The sequence below is a fragment of the Argentina anserina genome, chromosome 5, assembly GCF_933775445.1.
Source record: "Argentina anserina chromosome 5, drPotAnse1.1, whole genome shotgun sequence".
NCBI classification, from domain to species: Eukaryota; Viridiplantae; Streptophyta; class Magnoliopsida; order Rosales; family Rosaceae; genus Argentina; species Argentina anserina.
This window is the reverse complement of record NC_065876.1, coordinates 3,085,192-3,105,566: the sequence shown is the minus strand read 5'-3', so window position 1 is coordinate 3,105,566 and position 20,375 is coordinate 3,085,192. Positions and strand designations below refer to the sequence as shown.

The 20,375-nt window shown below is 38.9% G+C and overlaps 4 protein-coding genes across 5 annotated transcripts; 2 read left to right on the top strand and 2 right to left on the bottom strand.

Annotated features, from left to right (window-relative positions):
- Positions 1-744: 744 nt before the first annotated feature.
- Positions 745-3,215, bottom strand: LOC126794085 (endoglucanase 25-like). Its single transcript, XM_050520729.1, has 6 exons — positions 2,831-3,215; positions 2,435-2,742; positions 1,858-2,331; positions 1,608-1,740; positions 1,335-1,507; positions 745-1,237 (listed from the first exon to the last, which is right to left on the bottom strand). The coding sequence occupies exons 1-6, from the start codon at positions 3,213-3,215 to the stop codon at positions 836-838; spliced, it is 1,875 nt and encodes a 624-aa protein (XP_050376686.1). The 3' UTR covers positions 745-835.
- A 1,919-nt stretch (positions 3,216-5,134) lies between these two features.
- On the top strand, positions 5,135-5,632 carry LOC126794084 (putative RING-H2 finger protein ATL21A). Its single transcript, XM_050520728.1, has one exon. The coding sequence runs from the start codon at positions 5,135-5,137 to the stop codon at positions 5,630-5,632; it is 498 nt and encodes a 165-aa protein (XP_050376685.1).
- A 5,753-nt stretch (positions 5,633-11,385) lies between these two features.
- Positions 11,386-16,297, top strand: LOC126793769 (LEAF RUST 10 DISEASE-RESISTANCE LOCUS RECEPTOR-LIKE PROTEIN KINASE-like 1.2). Of its 2 annotated transcripts, none has more exons than XM_050520388.1 (4): positions 11,386-12,346; positions 14,609-14,644; positions 14,759-15,019; positions 15,124-16,297. In XM_050520388.1, the coding sequence occupies exons 1-4, from the start codon at positions 11,536-11,538 to the stop codon at positions 16,020-16,022; spliced, it is 2,007 nt and encodes a 668-aa protein (XP_050376345.1). In that variant the 5' UTR covers positions 11,386-11,535; the 3' UTR covers positions 16,023-16,297. The 2 variants fall into 2 exon arrangements, with proteins under 2 accessions (XP_050376345.1, XP_050376346.1); XM_050520389.1 differs by lacking the exon at positions 11,386-12,346 and adding an exon at positions 12,782-14,385.
- Positions 16,298-16,559: 262 nt separating this feature from the next.
- On the bottom strand, positions 16,560-19,803 carry LOC126794083 (LEAF RUST 10 DISEASE-RESISTANCE LOCUS RECEPTOR-LIKE PROTEIN KINASE-like 2.3). Its single transcript, XM_050520726.1, has 3 exons — positions 18,972-19,803; positions 18,228-18,263; positions 16,560-17,898 (listed from the first exon to the last, which is right to left on the bottom strand). The coding sequence occupies exons 1-3, from the start codon at positions 19,801-19,803 to the stop codon at positions 16,799-16,801; spliced, it is 1,968 nt and encodes a 655-aa protein (XP_050376683.1). The 3' UTR covers positions 16,560-16,798.
- Between the last annotated feature and the right edge of the window lie 572 nt (positions 19,804-20,375).

The following is a 20,375-nucleotide window of genomic DNA, read 5'->3' as shown; positions in this document are numbered from 1 at the left end:
CATTTGCATCACCAGTGAGGCATTCAACGGATCAAAAGGGGCCAATCTAATCATAACAGTCATAGCATGAGTATTTAGCAGTGTTCTAAAAAATGGCCGCCTAACTGACACCTAGGGGTCAGGTCATCGTTATATTTTTAGGTTATTTGGTTGTTAATGGCAGTCCGGTGATTAGGCGACCACCTAGACGGGTCTAGGAGGTCCTAGGTGATTTGACTTTTTTTTAATCTCATTTTTTTTGGATTTGGGATTAGGTTATTTGTGATTTAAAAAAAATATTTACCTTTTGTTCTAAATTTATGATATTATGATATAAACTTTAGATGAGTTGAGACTATTTTGATTTTGAATATTAATATTGAGCACTTTTTTACTCATTATATATTTTTAATTATATAAATAATATTAAATACATGTATAAAAAAAATTCAAAACCGCCTAGCCATTTAGGCTGTAGGCGGTCCGTCCGGCTACCGCCTAGCGTTTTTTTTTTAACTTTAGTATTTAGATGTTCAATGGAGAATTAAACATAATTAGAAATCACCAATAACAAAATAAAATGATACATCAAGTAATGTCATTTACTACACAACTTTTTTTAATCAAATGTCATTAGTCATTACGACTTTCTAGTTAATAAGGTCATTTACTACACAACTTAATATTGAAATAGATAAAAAAATGAAAATGATAAGAAAATCGATACATATACTAGAATGAATGATTCAGGTTGCATAGAAAAACCATACATGATCCCCAAGTCATTGTTTATGTTTTCTAAGAAGTTCAGCAAAGCATTTCTTATCAATCTTACGGACTGAAATACTAATTGTCATTAGTGAATCTTATCAAAAATACCCATCTGGTCTATGCCTAATTTGGTGGGATCAGAATCTCCTTTCTTCTTCTTCTTCTTCCTAGTATGAGGAGGATCATGAAGTGCAATAAGAGCTGCAACCAAACCAGCATTGCTTGCGATTCTAGGCTCAGTGAACTCTTGTTTGTCCCTCTCATCTATAAATTTGTCAAACTCGTCTGGCCCTCCTACCATGGCTCCCAACAGCACATTCGGATTTGGATCCCTAGAGTCTCCCCATTTATATCCTTCTTTACACGAGTAATGCTGACCATCCCAAGGGATTGATGAGCTTCTATGGTGTACTTGGCCTGGGAACTTAACTCCGAACCCCACCATGTAGCTCAAATTCATTGGATTATCTCCTAGAATGTAATTCACCTGAAACAGAATAAACAAGGCAAAAATAAGCCTCATTCTCAATTCAATGTACTAAAAATTTGAAGCTGCATTATCTGCCTTTCTAAGTAATACTTGCCTGAGACAAGGAGAAACTCCGCAGCATGTCTACGGTAAATTCACCAGTGCTGCAACTCCCACCAGAACTAAGCAGAAGATCAAGGTAGTCGCTGTACAATTTACTAAGGAAAGATGCTGTTGCAGCAAACTGAAGAGGTGCCCCATAATTAGGCCTTTGAATGACCAGCCCACCTATTGCAAGTAGAAAAATTATAAGGTGTGCAAATAGTCTTGTATTGCATCAATACATGCACCAAAATCATTGATTGGTACTTGATTTGGTACAACATACCTGGTGTCATTTTGAAGATTAGATTAGAAACATAAGAACACATAAGGGAGCCAGTCATGTTGGCCGATGTCATCAAAGAACCTTCATACGGGTAGCCAAGATCATGAAAGAATTGAAGACGCGTTAGCAAGACCTACAATATGTACCAACTAGTTATTGTATCTAAATACAACTGATCAGAGTAGAATAGAACATAAATTATATATACATGAAAACTCAAAAATTATTAATTGCAATTAGTAGAGTGTACCATGTTAGCAGTAAGCTTGTTGTTCCAATCGAAAATCCATTTATCAGAACTTGTCTCACTATCAACTGCAGCCTGAAACTGGTCCGTGGCATATTGCAAATATGTAATGTCACCAGTAGCGAAAAACAACCAAGTTCCACCCCAAACTAGTTCATCTTTATAACCAGATGAGTTATAAAAGTCCCTAGATTGTCCTCCACAAGTTTCATCCCTGGTGTAAGTTCCTTGATTATCAGGGTCTTTAGTCACACTTTCAAATAGCTCCACGGCCGCTTTCACTAGTTCTCCCGAATAAATACCGTCAACACCTTTAAATACTAATGAAGCAGCAGATAATGCTGCAACAATCTCCCCTGCTAAATCGGAAGCTGAGCTATCACAAACTGAAACAGGTCTCTGATAATCCATGTCTTCAGGTCTTTCCCAGCAGTTTATATCACTAGGAGTCGTGCCATCACTGTTTGCATTTCCAATCTGACAAAAAAAAAAAAGAGAGAAAATAGTAGTGTCCCATATTATCTTTTTTACGAGAAACAATTGTGGTACAAAATTGATGGTCATGAATCATAAGGCTTGCCTGAGAATACAATATGGTATCTGAAGTTGCATTTGGAGGAACAAAGACTTTGAGCAGATAATCACTGCCCCATTTTATTATGTCCTTGACATGGTCAAGTTCACCAATATCAGCATACTTCTGGTGGTATTCAATCACAGTCCAACTCAACAAGGTCATGGTATAAGCTGTAGAAAAACTGAACTTTATGTTGTTGCCAGAATCATAGAAACCGCCCACAAGATTTGCATAGTTACTAGTCAAATTCCCATCTTGCAATCCTGAGTCACCTCGAAATTTTACTGGACTATTTTGGGGGTAAGTCCCAGCTGAAACAATGAAGAATAGAATGAGTTAATCAGGTAAAAAAGAGTTAAAGACAATTTTCTTACATGTATAATGACAGAACATTCTTACATTTTTGAGCATCATAGAAGGTTAAAGCTTGGTTTAATGCAAGTGTTAAATTCTTTGAAGGACCATGGTAATGATGCTTGGGAGGCAAAAATCGTAGCAGCAAGATTAGAGCTAGGATAAGAATAACTATTGAGACAGAAATGTAAAGGCAACGTTTGAAGAGCTTTCTATCTCTAATAAAAATATTGTGATCATAGGACTTGGAGTAACTAGAAGGCAGTGATTCATAGGCCATGCCAGATTGAGGAGCAAGATTGAAGTCGATTTCTATGGAGTTCCATCGACTTGCTGAAGGAAGCAGACGACCTGCTTCTGAAAGTGTATGGACATATGTCACGGGTTCTTGATCTGTTGCAGGTGACTGGTAACCTAGAGAAGATGTCATTATTGTGAAGATGATACTGCCCAAGTTGTTCTTCCTCAGTCTGTATAAGATTTGTGTACAAGGTCTTCTTCATCAAATGTATGGAACGTAAGAGACACATAAGGTTCCAATCACAGTATACATTTACCTTTTGTTTTTATCTACAATGGAATCATTTTCCAGGAGTAGGACAACTATAGTTAATTACCATTACTTGAGAGTTTATATCCTTGATAAAACAGAACATGCTGGCTAAGAACAAATACTTTCGATGTTATCAAGATTCAAGAGCACAAGGAAAACTTATATCATTGTTATAGTCTGACGATAATATTGCCAACTTTGAGAACCCCTCCCCTTTGTAAGTCTTAACTACATATTTTCAACTGATGGATGAAGTGGGGGAACAAGCTCCAGTCTAGTTACACCAGACATCAAACTTCTAGCTGTTTCTTTCTTCAGGTTTTTGTCACTCTATCTACCCGCAAGCCCAATACAATAGCTCTTGAGCATAGTGGAATTCAGCACACACTGTTTATTTATGTTATGTACTTATGTGAATAAAACAGCGTATTCATAAATGAAACCAAACATATATGTGTCTATTTCTTTGGGCTTACAGTGTATGAACTAATGAAAGATTAATCAGTTTCCACAAGAAATGTACAAGTCTTGTCAAGTCCTGCATTTAGTTTTCTCGGTCAATTTTTGAGCTAATAAAGTTTCCCCAAGACTGAGCAATAACAGTACAGAAGTATAGAACTCCTCCTCAGCAGAAGTATAGAAGTGTTAACTCCACCTCATCGGGGAGACTTTCCCGGCGAATTTCTCCGACTTCCGGCCACCTTCCACGGAGGACCGGAGGTGGAATACACTCCCACCATTGCCACCTCCAGGAATCGGTAGTCGGCAACCCCCAGTTCAACCACCAACGCAAGCAGCCATGCCACAAAGTGGGTTTCTCACGGCAGTCAAGCCACTGTTCACAGCCACGAACACATCGATATGTGAAAAAAAGAGGCCCACTTCCCAAGCCTATAAAAGGGTTCAAAACCTTCTAAAATAAGTAACGAACTTCTATCTAAATTCTTAACCTTTTGCTTAAGAGTTTAATACTTACTAACTTAAGTATCGGAGAGTCATATACCGGCACCGGCACTCTACCGGTCTTGATTTCTAATCCGGTTTTATCTTGTAGGCTCCGGGCGGAATCAGGATTGAGACGGAAGAACATAGTGTGACCAGACATCCATCACCCGGATCCGCCTCATAACAAGAAGTTAAGGTAGTTTCACACCTCCAAACCATGAACTGTCAGATTCAATGGGATTTGAGTCGGTCTCTACTCGGAGCTCATCAAACGCGTTGATCACGAGTTCGGCTTATTTGATACGTCTGCACATAATTCCTTTAATCAACGCTCTAACTCGTATTAAAGGGGAAATCAGGACTTCAGTAAACTAATCAAGTGAACATAATGCCACACGAATTTAATATAATTAGGCAACTTAGGCTGACAAATGTAGCCTAACCTCCAATGACATATGAGTTATGACTCAAAGTCTCCTATCCTTTCAGCTGAATTAGTCATTCATAAAAATTTCTGAGCCTTAACCTTTACTTGGAGTCAGGGTCTCATTAGTCCTAAAAATCCAAGATGACAAAACCCATAAGCATCATAGAATTCTCTTCATACACAAAATTCCAACACTCAAATCTCATCTCCAGTCAAGTCTGTGTATAAACTAAGCATACACCATAGCCAAACATAACAGCACAATATTCTAAATCATGTCATCACCTATCTCTTACCTCCTTGCAGCTCTTCTGTTACTCTTCTTCTCCAACTTCCATGGAAGCCAAGCCAAATTTTTAGCCTCACCAATTGCTCCTTAACAGGTTGCGGTAATGGCATTGAAATTCATTACCCTTTTTGGAAAATGGAAGACTCCACCGCCTATCAGTATTGTGGCTACCCTGGTTTTGGTCTAAGATGCTCACATTCTGGAGAGCCAATACTTGATCTCCCAAATAATGACTCTTGCTATGTCAGAGACATAAACTATACTCCATCCACCATCACCCTTGTTGACATCGATCTTGCCGATCAAGAATGCCCTAGAGCCAAACACAATATTAGTCTAGGCACGCTCCCATTTGATTATTCCCCATTGGATGTTAATATGAGCTTCTACTTCAACTGCATTTCCTTTCCTGATCCTCTTCGTGTGCCTCCTATACCGTGCTTGGGATCATATGATACCAATTCCAATAGGTCTTACGTTTTCAAAGAGGGAGACGAACCAAAAGGGTATGATTGGTCGGAAAATTGTGAGGAAAAAGTGGTGGTGACTGTGAAAGAAACAGAGGAGATTCCCAGAACTATTGGTGGGTGGATTGGTGCATTTGGAGTGGCCATGAAGGGAGGGTTCGTGTGAGGCTAATGATGGACGCTGTGGCTACAACAGAACTGCGAGAGAGGCTCTGTGCTTTGGCAAAGTGGTACCAATCTCAAGCAAGAAAGCTATGATTTCTTTTAGCTTGATCAATTTTTAACCATGGAGATTAGACTGATTAGCGGCTTGTTTGGGCCATAGAAAATATAGTCCAGTTTTGGTATGGGCTTGTGTTTGGTTTCTGCTTTCGTTTGGGTTAAATTATGGGCTTGCGTGTTTTAATTGGGCTCGATGCAATAGGTTTTGATTGGGTTCATCCTCTCTCTTTTTTTCTTTTTAATACAGCGAGTCTTTTTGTTTTCGGACATAGTTTTGACATTTGATTGACTTCACTTTGTTCTTTTACGCGGGTTTTAAAGCGAAGTACATTTCCAAACTCAAGAGGTTATACTCAACATTGTAGTCTTGTAGATTCTTCCTACGTTAATTTGAAGTGTGAAGTATACTTCTAAGAAATTGAATTTCATACTAGGATTTGCAGTTTATATTGTAGATTCGTTATTAATTTATCTTTTATAAATCATAAATGAACGATTCTCATTTTATGTAACATAATAACATAGTTATTATGATAAAATGTATCAAATATCATAAAAAATGTTCGAACTTGAAATGAAATTTACCATTTCTCCTCTCTTTGGAAACAACTTGTTACTATCAAGTTTGAGGTTCTTCTATAGACTGTAGCGTGCATATATTGTTTCATTTCTACTCACTTATTGACTTTGAACAAACTCAAGTACTTAAATATCTACTGTCTAGGAACTTGTTATTGTTATTTGATCCATTATCTCATAATACTTTAATAGATCACAATCTCAGTCATACAAAACTATGCTACTTTTTTATTAAAAAACTATAGTATTAGTATTTACATATACGTACCATGGCAAAGACTAAGAAGATCGAGATGGATCAACTATATTATATCATTAAAAAATAAATAAACATCAAGAGAGTTGATTGATATAATAGAAGATACTATCAGAAAAGTATTAGTTGGGTTGTCTAGGCAAGATTTTGTTCATTTGAAATGTTCTTCTTTATAATATGGCATGCCTCTTGCCTAGTTGCCTGGCACATTTGTTGAACATGATTAGCCTTAAGCAGACTCCTTTTAGAGCATCCGCACCGGCAAGTAAATATGCCGGCGTGCTCGAGCAGGAGGAGGGACCAGCCGGAGGAGCTCGAGCAGGAGAAGGGGAGGCTCGCACCGGCGAGCAGGAGGAGGCGAGCTGCTCGCCCAGTTAACCCAGCCGCGGTGCTCGTTCGATCGCTCGAGCAAATTTTGCTCTGGCGTTTGCTCGTTCGCCTGGCGGAGCCCACCGCCCGTGGGTGACGTCAGGCACGGGCGAATTTTTTTCACGCGCCAAAAAAACAGCGAGCCAATGAATGGCTGCCACGTGTCACACTGATTGGCCAACTGTCCAATTGATTTGGGCCTTCCATTTTGAATCAGAAATTTCGATCCAACGGTCAGAATTAATTGGCAACGGCTACTATTTGATCATAACGGAAATAAACCCAAAAAATTGTAAAAAAATCCCCAAAATTTCAATACTACTTCAATTTGTTATGAACTCACACCAATTTGTGCACAACAAATTTCACATCTTCCTCCATCTCCTCTCTCTTTTCGTTTAGCATTTTTTTCCAAAGCAATGGGCACCCATTGGCTTCCTTCCGAATATTTACAAATATGCATTTCTTTTGTTCGCCATAGCATTGATGAATATGACGATAACAAACAAAAGAGGGACAAATTGTGGGAGACAATTCATGGCGATTATATGCAAAACTGGGTGCTAGCACCGGGTGAGAAACCTCCGAAGGAGCCAAGGACCCGAATCGCGCTCGCTTCTCACTACAACAAGTTCAAGCTACTCTTGCAAAAATGGGGCGAATGTTTGGCGGCATCACGACAACGTATAGCTAGCGGCACTTCGCTAATGGACGAAGTAAGTACATTGTTTTATCATATATTATAATTTTTATTTGATTATATGAATTAAATTATGTAATTTATATCTAATTTGTTTAAATATGTAGCATTGTTTACATATTTAATTATTTTAATATATCTAATTTTGTTTACATTATTTGTTTTATTTAATTTGTTTAAATATGTAGCATTGTTTACATTATTTGTTTTAATAAATCTAATTTGTTACATTATTTGTTTTATCTAATTTATTTAAATTATGTAATTAAATAAATACCTAATATACGTTTTTTACATCAGGAACGACAAGCTCAATCATGTTACTATAATGCTAAGAATAAAAAGTTTACACACTTTGAATGTTGGGAAGTGGTTAAAGATCATCCATCTTTTCGTTGCGGTGCTACCTAGGGGTGAGCACGGGACGGGATGGGACGGGACGGGGCTCATCCCACGTCCCGTCCCACTCTTTTGAATCGGGACGGGATCGGGACGGGACGAGAGTTTTTAAGAATGCATCCCACTCGGGATTAATCCCGGCTGGGACGGGACAGGACGGGACAAATCCCACCTTCCTATAAAGTTAAATAAAAACCTATATTTTTACTTTTTCATTAACAAAATAACATTTAATAATGAAATTTTAATCAAAAAAATACATATTATGTTCAAAATATTATAATTTACTATTATTATTTGAATTGATATAATTTTGGAGTTATTAAGAATATAAATTAGTTTTATTTTGATATAAATATATAAGAATTTTTAAGTTTTCATTAAAGGTGGGACGAGACGGGACGAAGCGGGATAAAAATTATTCGTCCCACGTCCCATCCCACTATTATGAAACGGGACGGGATCGGGACGGGACGAACGTTTTTAGACCTCCGTCCCGTCCCGTCCCGTCCCTACGAATTTCGGGACGGGATCGGGATTTCCGTTTTTTATGCCCACCCCTAGTGCTACCTACTACTCCATCTCCATATGTAAGTAGTTACCACGGTACTCCTTCCGCAACTGAATCATCTCCAACCATCAATTTGGATGACGACCAATTGAATGAGACACCTCAAAGCAACACGGCAGCTCCATCGAGTCCACCTAGACCAATGGGAACCAAGGCGGCAAAGGAAGCTAGGCGCCAAAAGAAACAGGGTAAGACTCCTATTGAGCAACGGGTGGAGGTTTTGCATACCATTGCAAGTGACCAAACATCATGGCATACCAAGAGGCTAGCCCATAATGAAAGTGAGCTTAATTATTATGCGGAGTACATAGACATTCAAAAGCGAAAAGAAGCAAGGGCGGAAGAAGAGTTACGATTGAAGAAACAAGAGAATGACACAAGGATCATGACAATGGATTTGGAGGCTATGACCCCAATCTCGAAAAGGTATTTTACCAAGAGGAAACTAGCAATCCTTAATAAAGAAGAAGCTAGTCAAGATTAACCTACCGATGAAACATATTCGGATTGTTATCACCCAAATCGCGTGCTTTTTCCATAGTAGTTATAGTATTGTACTAAGAATAAATCTGGGCTTGGCTCGTCATTTTATGTAATTTAAATTTTTCGAGAAATAAAATGCAATTTATTTATTAAGCTGAAATTGAAATACACATTAAATTAAAACACATACTGAAATTAAACACAAGCTTAATAATTAAACACAAACATCATGAAAACACACAATAAAACATATTTAAAGCATTTCACCGGTTTCCACTCTCCAAATGTGTTTCACCAAGTCTTTCTGGAGCTCTCGATGGATGTAAGCGGATTCGAGATCGGCAACACGGTTGTGAAACCGTTGTATATTAGCTCCATCTCTACTGATTGGCTTAAAAAGAACTCGATTCCCTTGTGCATTCACCGGCCCATCATAAACCCGGAAAGCCCTCGATGAGTTTTGCAAGTCTTCTTCTTCTTCCTCATCATCATCCTCATCATCCACATACTCTTCCTCAACAATCATGTTATGCAATATAATGCAAGCTAACATGATGGTAGTCATTACCGATTTGTGGTGCAATGTACAACTATGACGTATAATTGCCCATCGAGATTGCAAGATGCCAAATGCCCTCTCCACATCTTTCCGGTATGCCTCTTGTTTCTTTGCGAAGAGCTTATCTTGCGGCGTCTGGGGATTGGAAATTGTTTTGACAAATGTAGAGTACCTTGGATATATTCCGTCAGCCAGATAATAAGCTGTGGTGTACCTCTGTCCGTGGACTTCGTAGACGACAGTTGGGCCTCTTCCGGCAAGGATCTCTGAGAACACATTCGATAGGTGGAGCACATTAATGTCATTTTTAGCTCCAGGACAGCCAAAAAAACTGTGCCATATCCACGTATCATACGAGGCCACTGCCTCTAGGATAACCGGTGGGCGACCCTTTTCGGCCCGAGTATGCCCCTTGATAGGCGGTTGGGCAGTTCTTCCACTCCCAATGCATGCAGTCGATGCTTCCAATCATACCTAGAAAACCTCGGCGTTCTGCTTTAGCTAGTAGTCGCGTGAGGTCTGCCGATGTTGGACTGCGGAGGTATCTTGGACCATAGAGATGAACAACTTGGCTGCAAAACTCTTTCATACATTTCAGGGTAGTCGATTCCCCCATCCTTATAATTTCAGTACATTGATCTGCGGCTGACCCGTACGCTAGCATTCGTAGAGCCCCGGTCATCTTTTGTTGGGGAAGTAGCCCTAGCAAACCAGTGGCGTCTTCTCTTTGATGCCAAGACATGTCGTGGTTGCAGAGGTCCGTCATGATAATGTTGAATCGGTCTCTGCTCATCCTGTACCTCCGACAAAAGTCTTGAGCGTCGAAAATTGGACGTTCGATGAAGTAATCTTCCATGAGATTGTGTCCCCTAGATAGCCTTTGACGTGGCTTATTCGGTTTTTTACCGCGACGTGAACCGCTTGGTCGTGTTGATTCATCATCGTGTTGTGCTTCCGCCATGACCACTTGATTCACGAATGATTGCTCCATATCGTCATCCTCTTCTTGTTGACGTTGTCTCCGCCTGAAAAAATTGTGGAAGCTGAAAGGATTCATCAGAGTGATGAACAAGGAAATGTTGCTAAGTGTTTAGATTGAAGGATGAGTTATAATGAGTGATATTAGATGTTTTTATAACAAATTGGTCGAAAATCTTATCAGAAATTTGGTCCAATTATTTTGCTGACAGTGACACGTGACAGTGATACCTGTCAATTATCTATTAGTCGAAAATCTTATCGGAAATTTTGGATAATATCGAGTCGATAATGACACGTGGCACATTATTATTGGTTGTAAATATATCTGGTAAAAAAATTTAATTATTTCACAACAAGACAAAATTGAATTGCTCAAGCAAATTGTAAATGGGTGTGTGAAAAAATCGATTTGCTTGAGCAACATATGAAATCGATTTGCTTGAAGCAAAATTTGCTTCTGGCCCTACCATTTGTTTGAGCAAATGCAATTTATGGGTACGGATGATCTTAAATTGCAAATGGAACCCTTGACCAGTCATAGGCTCATAGCCCTACTCCTCCATACAGAATAAGGGACTCCCATGCCTATCAATGAGGTCAGTAAAGTGTGTAGCACGCAATATGATACAAATAGCATATGCATAATTATGTGAAATTTCTGCGACAAAATGCATGTAGAAGTCAAAATTATACCTCTCCTCCCTCCTGAAAAATCCAACTACCTTTGTTGGACTTGAAACCAGACATTAGTCCCTGCCTGCATGTTTGACCTTTCGAATTACGACTATATATCACATCTCAGTTGCTCTCCATACGTCTCTTTGAACCAATATTATAGAGAGAAATCATCCAAATTAAATATCAAACAGAAGCTCGATCATCTCTATCTTAGCTAATTAAGCTACTCATGGTCTCGCCCTTTTCTTTCTTTTCTCCATGATCTCCCACACATGACCATGCCTAATAATCATCATCTCTTCCTAAGATCACCACCCATCGTCTTGTTCATCCTCTATTTCTTCTTCATCTTCTTCTTGTCTCGCTGCGAAGACGATCCCCTATACACACAGTGCAGGCAACCATTCAGCTGTGGTACCCTCAGGAACATATCCTACCCTTTCTGGGGAGGTGCGAATCGCCCCCAAGAGTGCGGACGCTCAGGCTTCGAGCTCATCAACTGCGTAGACGAATACCAACGCCCTCAAATAAAAATAAAGGAATTTTATTTCTATGTCTCCAACATCAACAGCCAAGAGCTTCTTCACACCATGAACATATCTCGTTCCGACCTTTGGGATAGTCCTTGTACTGATTACCTCTTCAACACCACTCTCGACTACAATCGTTTCTCTTATGTCCAAACTGTTCGTAACCTCACCTTGTACTACGGCTGCCCCCCGGCACTCCATCCATCCATCCCCAACAATTTCACTTGCAAAATAAACGGCACATCCAATGATCTTGCATACTACCTGGACGATTCTCTTTCAAGGATTAATGTTCCGGAAAAACCTTCATGTTTTATCGAAATCCGTGTCCCAATGTTTTGGGAGGGTTTTGATGTCATGCCTGAGAATGGAACGGCAGGAGTGGAAAGGGTTTTGAGACAAGGGTTTCAGGTTGAGTATAGCGCGCAATGGGATCTCTGTAGACTGTGCTCGAATTCCAACGGCATCTGTGTATCCAACGCAACGGATGATTTGTTTCTCTGCCTTTGTCGGGATGGAGTCTTCAAACCGATATATTGTCCAATTGATGATGGTAAGCGTATCTGTTTATTTTGGATTTTTCATTTGGTTATGTTTGATAACTTGAAAGATCACTATACATTAATTATAAAAAATTCATGTTCGTAATTAGTGAAGGAGTTGGTAGGATTTAGATTAGAAATGGTGCGTAATTGTTGAATCCACATTGTTTGATCAAGGGACCCCTGATTAATTAGTCAAAGTTAGACTTCTTCAAGTATGAAACCACATCCCTCGTTAGAAGAAATGATTATAAGAAGCCAGAGAACCGAAATATCTGAATTTCCTAAGCATATGATCGATCTTCCTCGGCTGCAACTTGGATCATTAGGTAAGTTCTAATTGCTCTTTCACTGTCTCATAAGTTGTCATTAGAAAAGCAAATAGGAGTTTTGTAGCTTTTGGCTTGTGGCTTTACTCTAGTGATTTCAGGGGGTTTTAGCTTTGCTACGGGTCTTTTAGGGTTTATACAGTTATGTTACCAAAACTATGACGTTAGTTAGCTTTGTCTTAGGATGCACAATTTAACTGTTTAAGTATAATAAATAACTTTATTTAATTAGGCTTTCTAAGATATCTAACAAGTAACAAACATGGACATTTCGTTGAACTGTTTAAGAGTACAAAGACACGAGAAAAGTGTGTGACTGGTAATCACCTTAATTTTTCTAGTCAACGGTCAACGGAGGAGAAGCTTTCAAATGGTCTCTTGAACCTTAGTGAAGAGTTCACACTTGATTGGGACCTTTAACTTGGGCCCTTGTATACAGTACATTTAACCCACCCAACCCCGGCCCAACTTGTCGTTCTGTGTTCTTGAACATTTACGATAACAATTCTAGCACAAGCATTCGATTTTGTGCCTCAATCATCCATTCTTGGATTACCAATTTTCCTCAGGGTATTCCCTTACTCCCTTTTCTACACTTTCGGTTTAACCAACCACAACTCACAACGCCAAGTCGTCCACCCAATACACATCTCACCGTCACTCGATTGTATACCTCAAAATAAGATGAACTGATTGCCATACTTTGGTCCTCTTTTGGCCTGGTTCCTTCTAATCATTATCGGCCTCGTTGCTCATCCTTTGTCATACCAAACGTCACTTAAATCTTTGCTGTTGCTTAATCCTTTGTTCTTCGTTTTCAAACTCTAAATAGACAAAAGCTAGATATATCATACCTACTACCAAGAAAATTTTGCCACTATATGCTAACTTGCTCACCTTCCCTTCCACAAATTCACTACGTGCTTTCTTTCCTCTTTGTTTTCTCTGTTTCTGGATCATGCACCCCAAAATGAATCACTTCCAGTTATGTGTTTTTTGTATCATCTTCACAACCTTGGTCAGTCGAGCCTTTTCTGTAGACTCGAGCTACTATGAAGCTTGCAAGCCTCAGACATGTGGGAATGGTCCGAATATAAGCTACCCTTTTTGGCTTTCGGATCAACAAGAATCCTACTGTGGCTATCCTAGTTTCAAGCTAGTCTGCAAGGACAAAAATCCAGTACTTACTATTTCCGACTTTGATTATATCATCAAAGAAATCTTTTACTCAAACCATTCGTTTCTCGTAGCTAACTCTGTTGTCTATGAAGATGAATGTCCTCTCCCTCTACATAACATCAGCCTTGATAGAACACCTTTCAATTATAGTTCCAATAGTCTTGATTTTTCCTTGTTCTACAACTGCTCACAAGAACCAGCTGCAGACTATTACATGCTTATATACCCTATTAGCTGTGCTAGCAGTTCCACCTCTCATTATTTTGCTACTATTCACAAAGAGGTGCTGAAGAACATGAACCGTACATTATTAGACTCCTGTGAGTCATCTGTTGATGCACCGGTGGATTATATTGAGGCTGCTGGTGTGCATACCATGTTGAAGATGAGCTATATTGATATCTTGAAGATGGGGTTCCTTTTGAATTGGACTGCAAAAAATTGCAGCAATTGTGAGAGGAGTGGTGGGCGCTGTGGATTCGATCACAATGAGTTTATCTGTTTTTGCAGCGATAGGTCTCATGACAAAACCTGTGATGATGGTATTTTGTGTAGTAATTAATTACATTTTCATTATTGAGAGATTCTTCTAATATTCAGAAAACAGTAGTAATGTGGTATATTGTTTCTAGATATTTCAGTCCTAGTTATTTAGCATACATGAGTGTATATTTCAAGCCTTATGCTAGCTGCTGTAACTTTTATTCAACTGTATAACTTATATTATAAATTCTAATAATGCTGCTTCTTTGATTGCTTTTGCAGACTCTAAATTCAACTTGAAACGGAAGATTGTCATAGGTAATATCCGGAATCCCTTCATTCTTCATCTCTTAATTGTTCTTCAAGCTTATGTCATTCTCAATTGAAAGTTTGCTACTTCTTATAGTGAGCTTATTGACATCTTCTGTTCAGGTGTTTGCTCGGTTATTGGAACTATTGCTATAATGTCCTCCATTTTCTTTATATGGCAACGCCGCAACAAAAATCTAATTGGTCCATCCTCCTATGCATCTCGAAGCATATTTTCTAAAAGCTATTCCAGAAGTGATGCTGAGAAGGGAAGTGCGTACCTTGGCGTTCATGTCTTCACCTACAAGGAACTTGCACAAGCAACAAACAATTTCGATTCATCAAAAGAACTTGGTGATGGAGGGTTTTGCACAGTGTACTATGGTAAACTAAATATCATCAACATCCTTTATCTTTGAATCAATATGTTGTGTTTTCACCATTATATACATATTAACCTCCTTGTTCATTGCGGTTGACTTAAACAGGAAAAGTCCGTGATGGGCGATCAGTTGCTGTCAAGCGTCTATATGAAACCAATGACAAAAGAGTTGAGCAGTTCATGAATGAAATTGAAATTTTAGCTCGCCTTCGCCACCAAAACCTTGTCTTACTATATGGATGCACATCTCATCACAGCCGTGAACTCCTCCTTGTATATGAATATGTTCCTAATGGAACTCTTGCTGACCATCTTCATGGTGGAAAAGCAAAACCTGGTGCACTGCCATGGCGTACTCGAATCAACATTGCTGTAGAAACTGCAACTGCATTGTCCTATCTTCATGCGTCTGAGATTATCCACCGAGATGTGAAAACCACTAACATTCTCCTTGACAACAATTTTTGTGTCAAAGTAGCAGATTTTGGACTATCTCGTCTCTTCCCAACAGATGTCACTCATATCTCTACTGCTCCCCAAGGAACTCCAGGTTATGTCGATCCGGATTATAACCAATGCTACCAGCTTACTACCAAGAGTGATGTCTATAGCTTCGGAGTAGTCTTGGTTGAACTCATATCATCCTTGCCTGCTGTTGATATCACAAGGTGTCGGCATGAGATCAATTTGTCGAATATGGCCATTAACAAGATTCAGAAACATGCATTGCATGAGCTTGTGGATCCATCCCTGGGGTATGAATCAGACTTTAGAGTACGAAAAATGATCAATGCAGTGGCAGAATTAGCATTTCAGTGCCTGCAAATTGAGACCGAGATGCGACCTTCTATGGTTGATGTGGAAAACGAACTGAAGAGGATACAGAGTGATGATTTTAGCAAAGAAAAGGCAGAGGAAATTGATATTTCAGCTGACGAAGTTCTGCTGCTAAAAAGTGGTCATCTGCTACCTTCACCAGATTCTGTAACATTAAAATTGGGTTAGCACGTTTCAACACCAAATGATACCACTGGTTAAATGTTTCCTTCTAGTTCTCTATGAAATCATTATCATTCTCCTTTCATCTATTAAACATGTGATTTGATGAATGAGATGTAAATATTTGTTTGAATTTTCGACTGGCTAATGTGTGCAAGATCTGAAGAGGTGTGCTAAGGTCAATGTATAGCGGAGTTAGGCTACATGACTAATCTGTATTGTTTGAACTTTCGACCGGCTAATATTTGTAAAATATTCGTTGCTTTATTTGTTATACAAGTTGTCCAGTAACTATTCATCTAGTGAAGAAAAGAGAACGCAAAAGGCTTTTCTAAAAAATATGCAGTAACTTATAAACCTGTCACCTGCTATCAAAAAAGAAGGCTGATAGAAAATCTTCCTTTGTTTTCAGTTAAAGAATCAGAACAGAACACACGATTAGCATAGTAGTTTAAATATTTGATAATCTGCATACATAAAAAAAAACATTGTACAATGAAAATAAAAGGGAACACCAGAACAAAAATTGCAAGACAACATATAATTTTCAATTAGTAATATCAGAGCAGACACTTGTATGTTCTATAGGGCCTTGTACAGTAGATGATTTGTGATTATGCAAGTACATTACTTCACTTCCCATATGAACCACACAAGTGCAAGCCAACATAAGAGCTCTGAAAAGAATATACAGAGAAAAGACTAGTACTCAAATGCTCTTAAGAGTAACAAGGTAGTGACTTTCAATTCGTATACATGAAGCAATTAATGTTCAAAAAGAGTCAACCTAAGGTTGATAAAGTGGAAGAGTCTGGTGGTAATGATCTTACAGGAGAATATAGGACAGGCTTTGGTGGTATTTGCAAGGCTTCAATGCTTCCTTCCAACATTTCAATCACTTTACTCATGGATGGCCTATCAGATGGCCTTGTCTGTATGCTCCATAGTCCCACTAAGACCATCCTCCTTGCCATTTCCTTTTCCTCATCGCTCACTGCATTGACCAACCCCAAATCGCTGTCCTGCTCAAGTTGCTCATGAACCCAATCTGGAAAATAAATTTCACTCGTGTGGCTCACACGAGCATCAATGTTCTTTCTTCCACCAACCATCTCCAGAATCATCATCCCATAACTATAGACATCTGACTTGGCAGACACTCTTCCAAAGTTTCTGGAGAATACTTCAGGAGCAATATACCCTATTGTCCCTCTAGCATCCAACATTGATATAATACTCTCCTTCCTTGTACAAAGTTTGGAAAGACCAAAGTCAGAAATCTTTGGGCAAAAATTTTCATCCAAAAGAATATTATGTGGTTTAATGTCAAAGTGCAAGATTCGTGTGTTGCAGCCACGGTGCAAGTACTCAAGCCCTCGAGCTATGCCGATAGCAATTTGGAAGAGCTTTTCCAATTCCAAATGTGGAGTGGTCAGTTGATTACTGTCTATGTAGACGAACTTCTCAAGTGATCCATTGGGCATGAATTCATATATGAGCGCCTTTTTCTTACCTTCAAAGCAATACCCCAAAAGAGTGACAACATTAACATGGGAAGTTCTACTAATGCTTGCAACCTCATTAACAAAGTCCTCAAATCCTTTGGATTCTTTAAGAACCTTCACTGCTACAGGAAAACCATCAAGTAGGTGACCTTTATAAACATCACCATAACCACCTTGGCCCAATTTATCTTTAAATGAGTTGGTGATTTTTATTACAGCCGAAAACTTGTATCTTTTTACTGCAAGAGGTCCAATATTTTGAATGAAGGCCTCGACATCTTCATTCTTTGATTCCTCATTCACTGAAGCACGATGAGATGACCAAAGATAGAAGACAGTAGACATTGATAAGATTGTAAATACCACAGAAAGTACACCTGGCAGCAGAACAATGAGATGATTCAGGCATTAAAATTATTTGCTTAATGTATTCCCAACTTCCTCATACCATCATGCCAGACAGAATGACAGAAGCATCAAGATATAAAGAATGACAGAAGCATATTGTTTCCTGTTGTAGACTAATGCTACAGTACAACTACCAACAGCTGTGCAAACACCTCAAGAGGAGAAGACAGATTATTAGAGGTTGCAATTAACATTAGATTTTTCGACCAAAAAAAAAATTTAGTGAATTCTCTAATTTAGGAATATTATACATCTTGAAATAATTACAGAAATTAATCATGGATTGTTGGAGAATTACCTACTATAATCTTCCACTTCATGTTAAACTTGGAGTCTGCAAAAACAAAAGAGCTTGATTCTTAGGATAGGAGAGAAACAAAGCTTTTGGGGTGAATTGAAGGTAACACAATCCAACTGATAACAACTTTTAGAGCACTTATTACTTAAATTTTGTAAACTACTGAAGAACATCAACAAGAATAAAACAGATGAATGGAAAAGGAACCCCATATTTCCAAAGGAATCAACACCAGATTTCTTTGATGTTATAGTCATCAATGGAAATAGCAAATAAATAATTTCTTTGATTGCAGCATATCCTGAAGTTATGGTAACCCAAAAGGGTGGCTCTTTACAAAAAGCCAGAAACAATGAGCTTATATTTGAACCATTTCCACGAGCCTCATACTCTGAGTTTACAAGACAGGTTTGATTGGCTGCAGTTTACATACAAGACAGATACATGCCAGTTCCCATTTCAAGTAGCTTTTGATGAGATTCAGTTGGGATGGAGAAACGGAGAACGGTGAAAATTCCGTCCTGCCATTAACAAGGGCCTGAACTTGTTGGCCAAATAAGAGATTAAAATAGAACATATAAGCCTGTCTTCGCGGAACGACTCATGTACACAATTACACATTAAGAGACTGATAAATTTCGCAAGGACTCGATCAGATTTCTGAAATTAATCAAATGACTTGAAATTGGAACTTCATAAAATGAGCATACTCTGGGAAGATAAGGAATAGACAGATACGCGTACCATGATCAATTGGACAATATTTAGGATTGAAGACTCCATCCCGACAAAGGCAGAGAAACGAATCATCCGTTGCGTTGGATACACAGCTGCCGTTGGAATTTGAGCATAGCCTACAGAGATCCCATTGCGCACTATACTCGACCTGAAACCCTTGTCTCAAAACCCTTTCCACTTTTGCCGTTCCATTCCCAGGCATTACATCAAAACCCTCCCAAAACATTGGGACACGGATTTCGATAAAACATGAAGGTTTTTCCGGAACATTAATCCTTGAAAGAGAATCGTCCAGGTAGTATGCAAGATCATTGGATGTGCCGTTTATTTTGCAAGTGAAATTGTTGGGGATGGATGGATGGAGTGCCGGGGGGCAGTCGTAGTACAAGGTGAGGTTACGAACAGTTTGGACATAAGAGAAACGATCGTAGTCGAGAGTGGTGTTGTGGAGGTAATCAGTACAAGGACTATCCCAAAGGTCGGAACGAGCTATGTTCATGGTGTGCAGAAGCTCTTGGCTGTTGATGTTGGAGACATGGAAATCTAGGTCCTCGATTTTTATGCGAGGGAGTTGAGTTTCGTCTTCGCAGTGGGTGAGCTCGAAGCCTAAGCGACCACACTCTTGGGGACGATTGGGTCCTCCCCAAAAAGGGTAGGATATGTTTGTGAGGTTACCACATTTGAAAGGTTGGTTGCACAGCTTGTATTTGGGATCATATTTGCAGTGCAGAGATGGGAGCATGAGTAAGTAAAAGATGAACAGGAAGGGTGCTCTTAGGAAGACGTGATTGGGCTTAAGCAGAGTCATTGCTAGGTGATAATGGAGAAATGATAACATCATACATGTATGAAGAGGACCAAGTAATTAGACTTGAGGTAGGAGTAGGACCAAGTAATTAGACTCAGTTCTGGGAAATTTCCTCGATCGAGGATATTTTGAAGAGCATTAATTAAGTTTTTTTTTTTTTTTGTAAAACGACCTATAGTCACAGAAAGACTTCAAAGACTTGACTGATCCAGATCAGGCCAGAGAACCACCTGAATGTCAGCTTCAGTTGCCGTATCAAAAATGAGAGAATGGTTTAATCTTTACTTTGTAAGTTAGTAGCAACTAGCAAGTATCTATATTTTCCTGAAGGTTCTTATGTTCTGACTTCTGATCGATGAATGAACAAATCGACTTCGAAACTGAATTATTATCACACCAAAACGGAAACGGAGTGCACATCCGTAGGTTTTTACAGCTCTAAGGTTGTTACTGAGTTTGCATAAGCCTAAAGTCCTTGGCACTTTCATACATGAGACAAACATATGCACATAAGCACATTACAGGTAGAGGAATGACCAGAAAATTTAATAATCGTCTGATTTAATTCATATTACTCTAATCTGTCAAATCCAAGGAAAAAA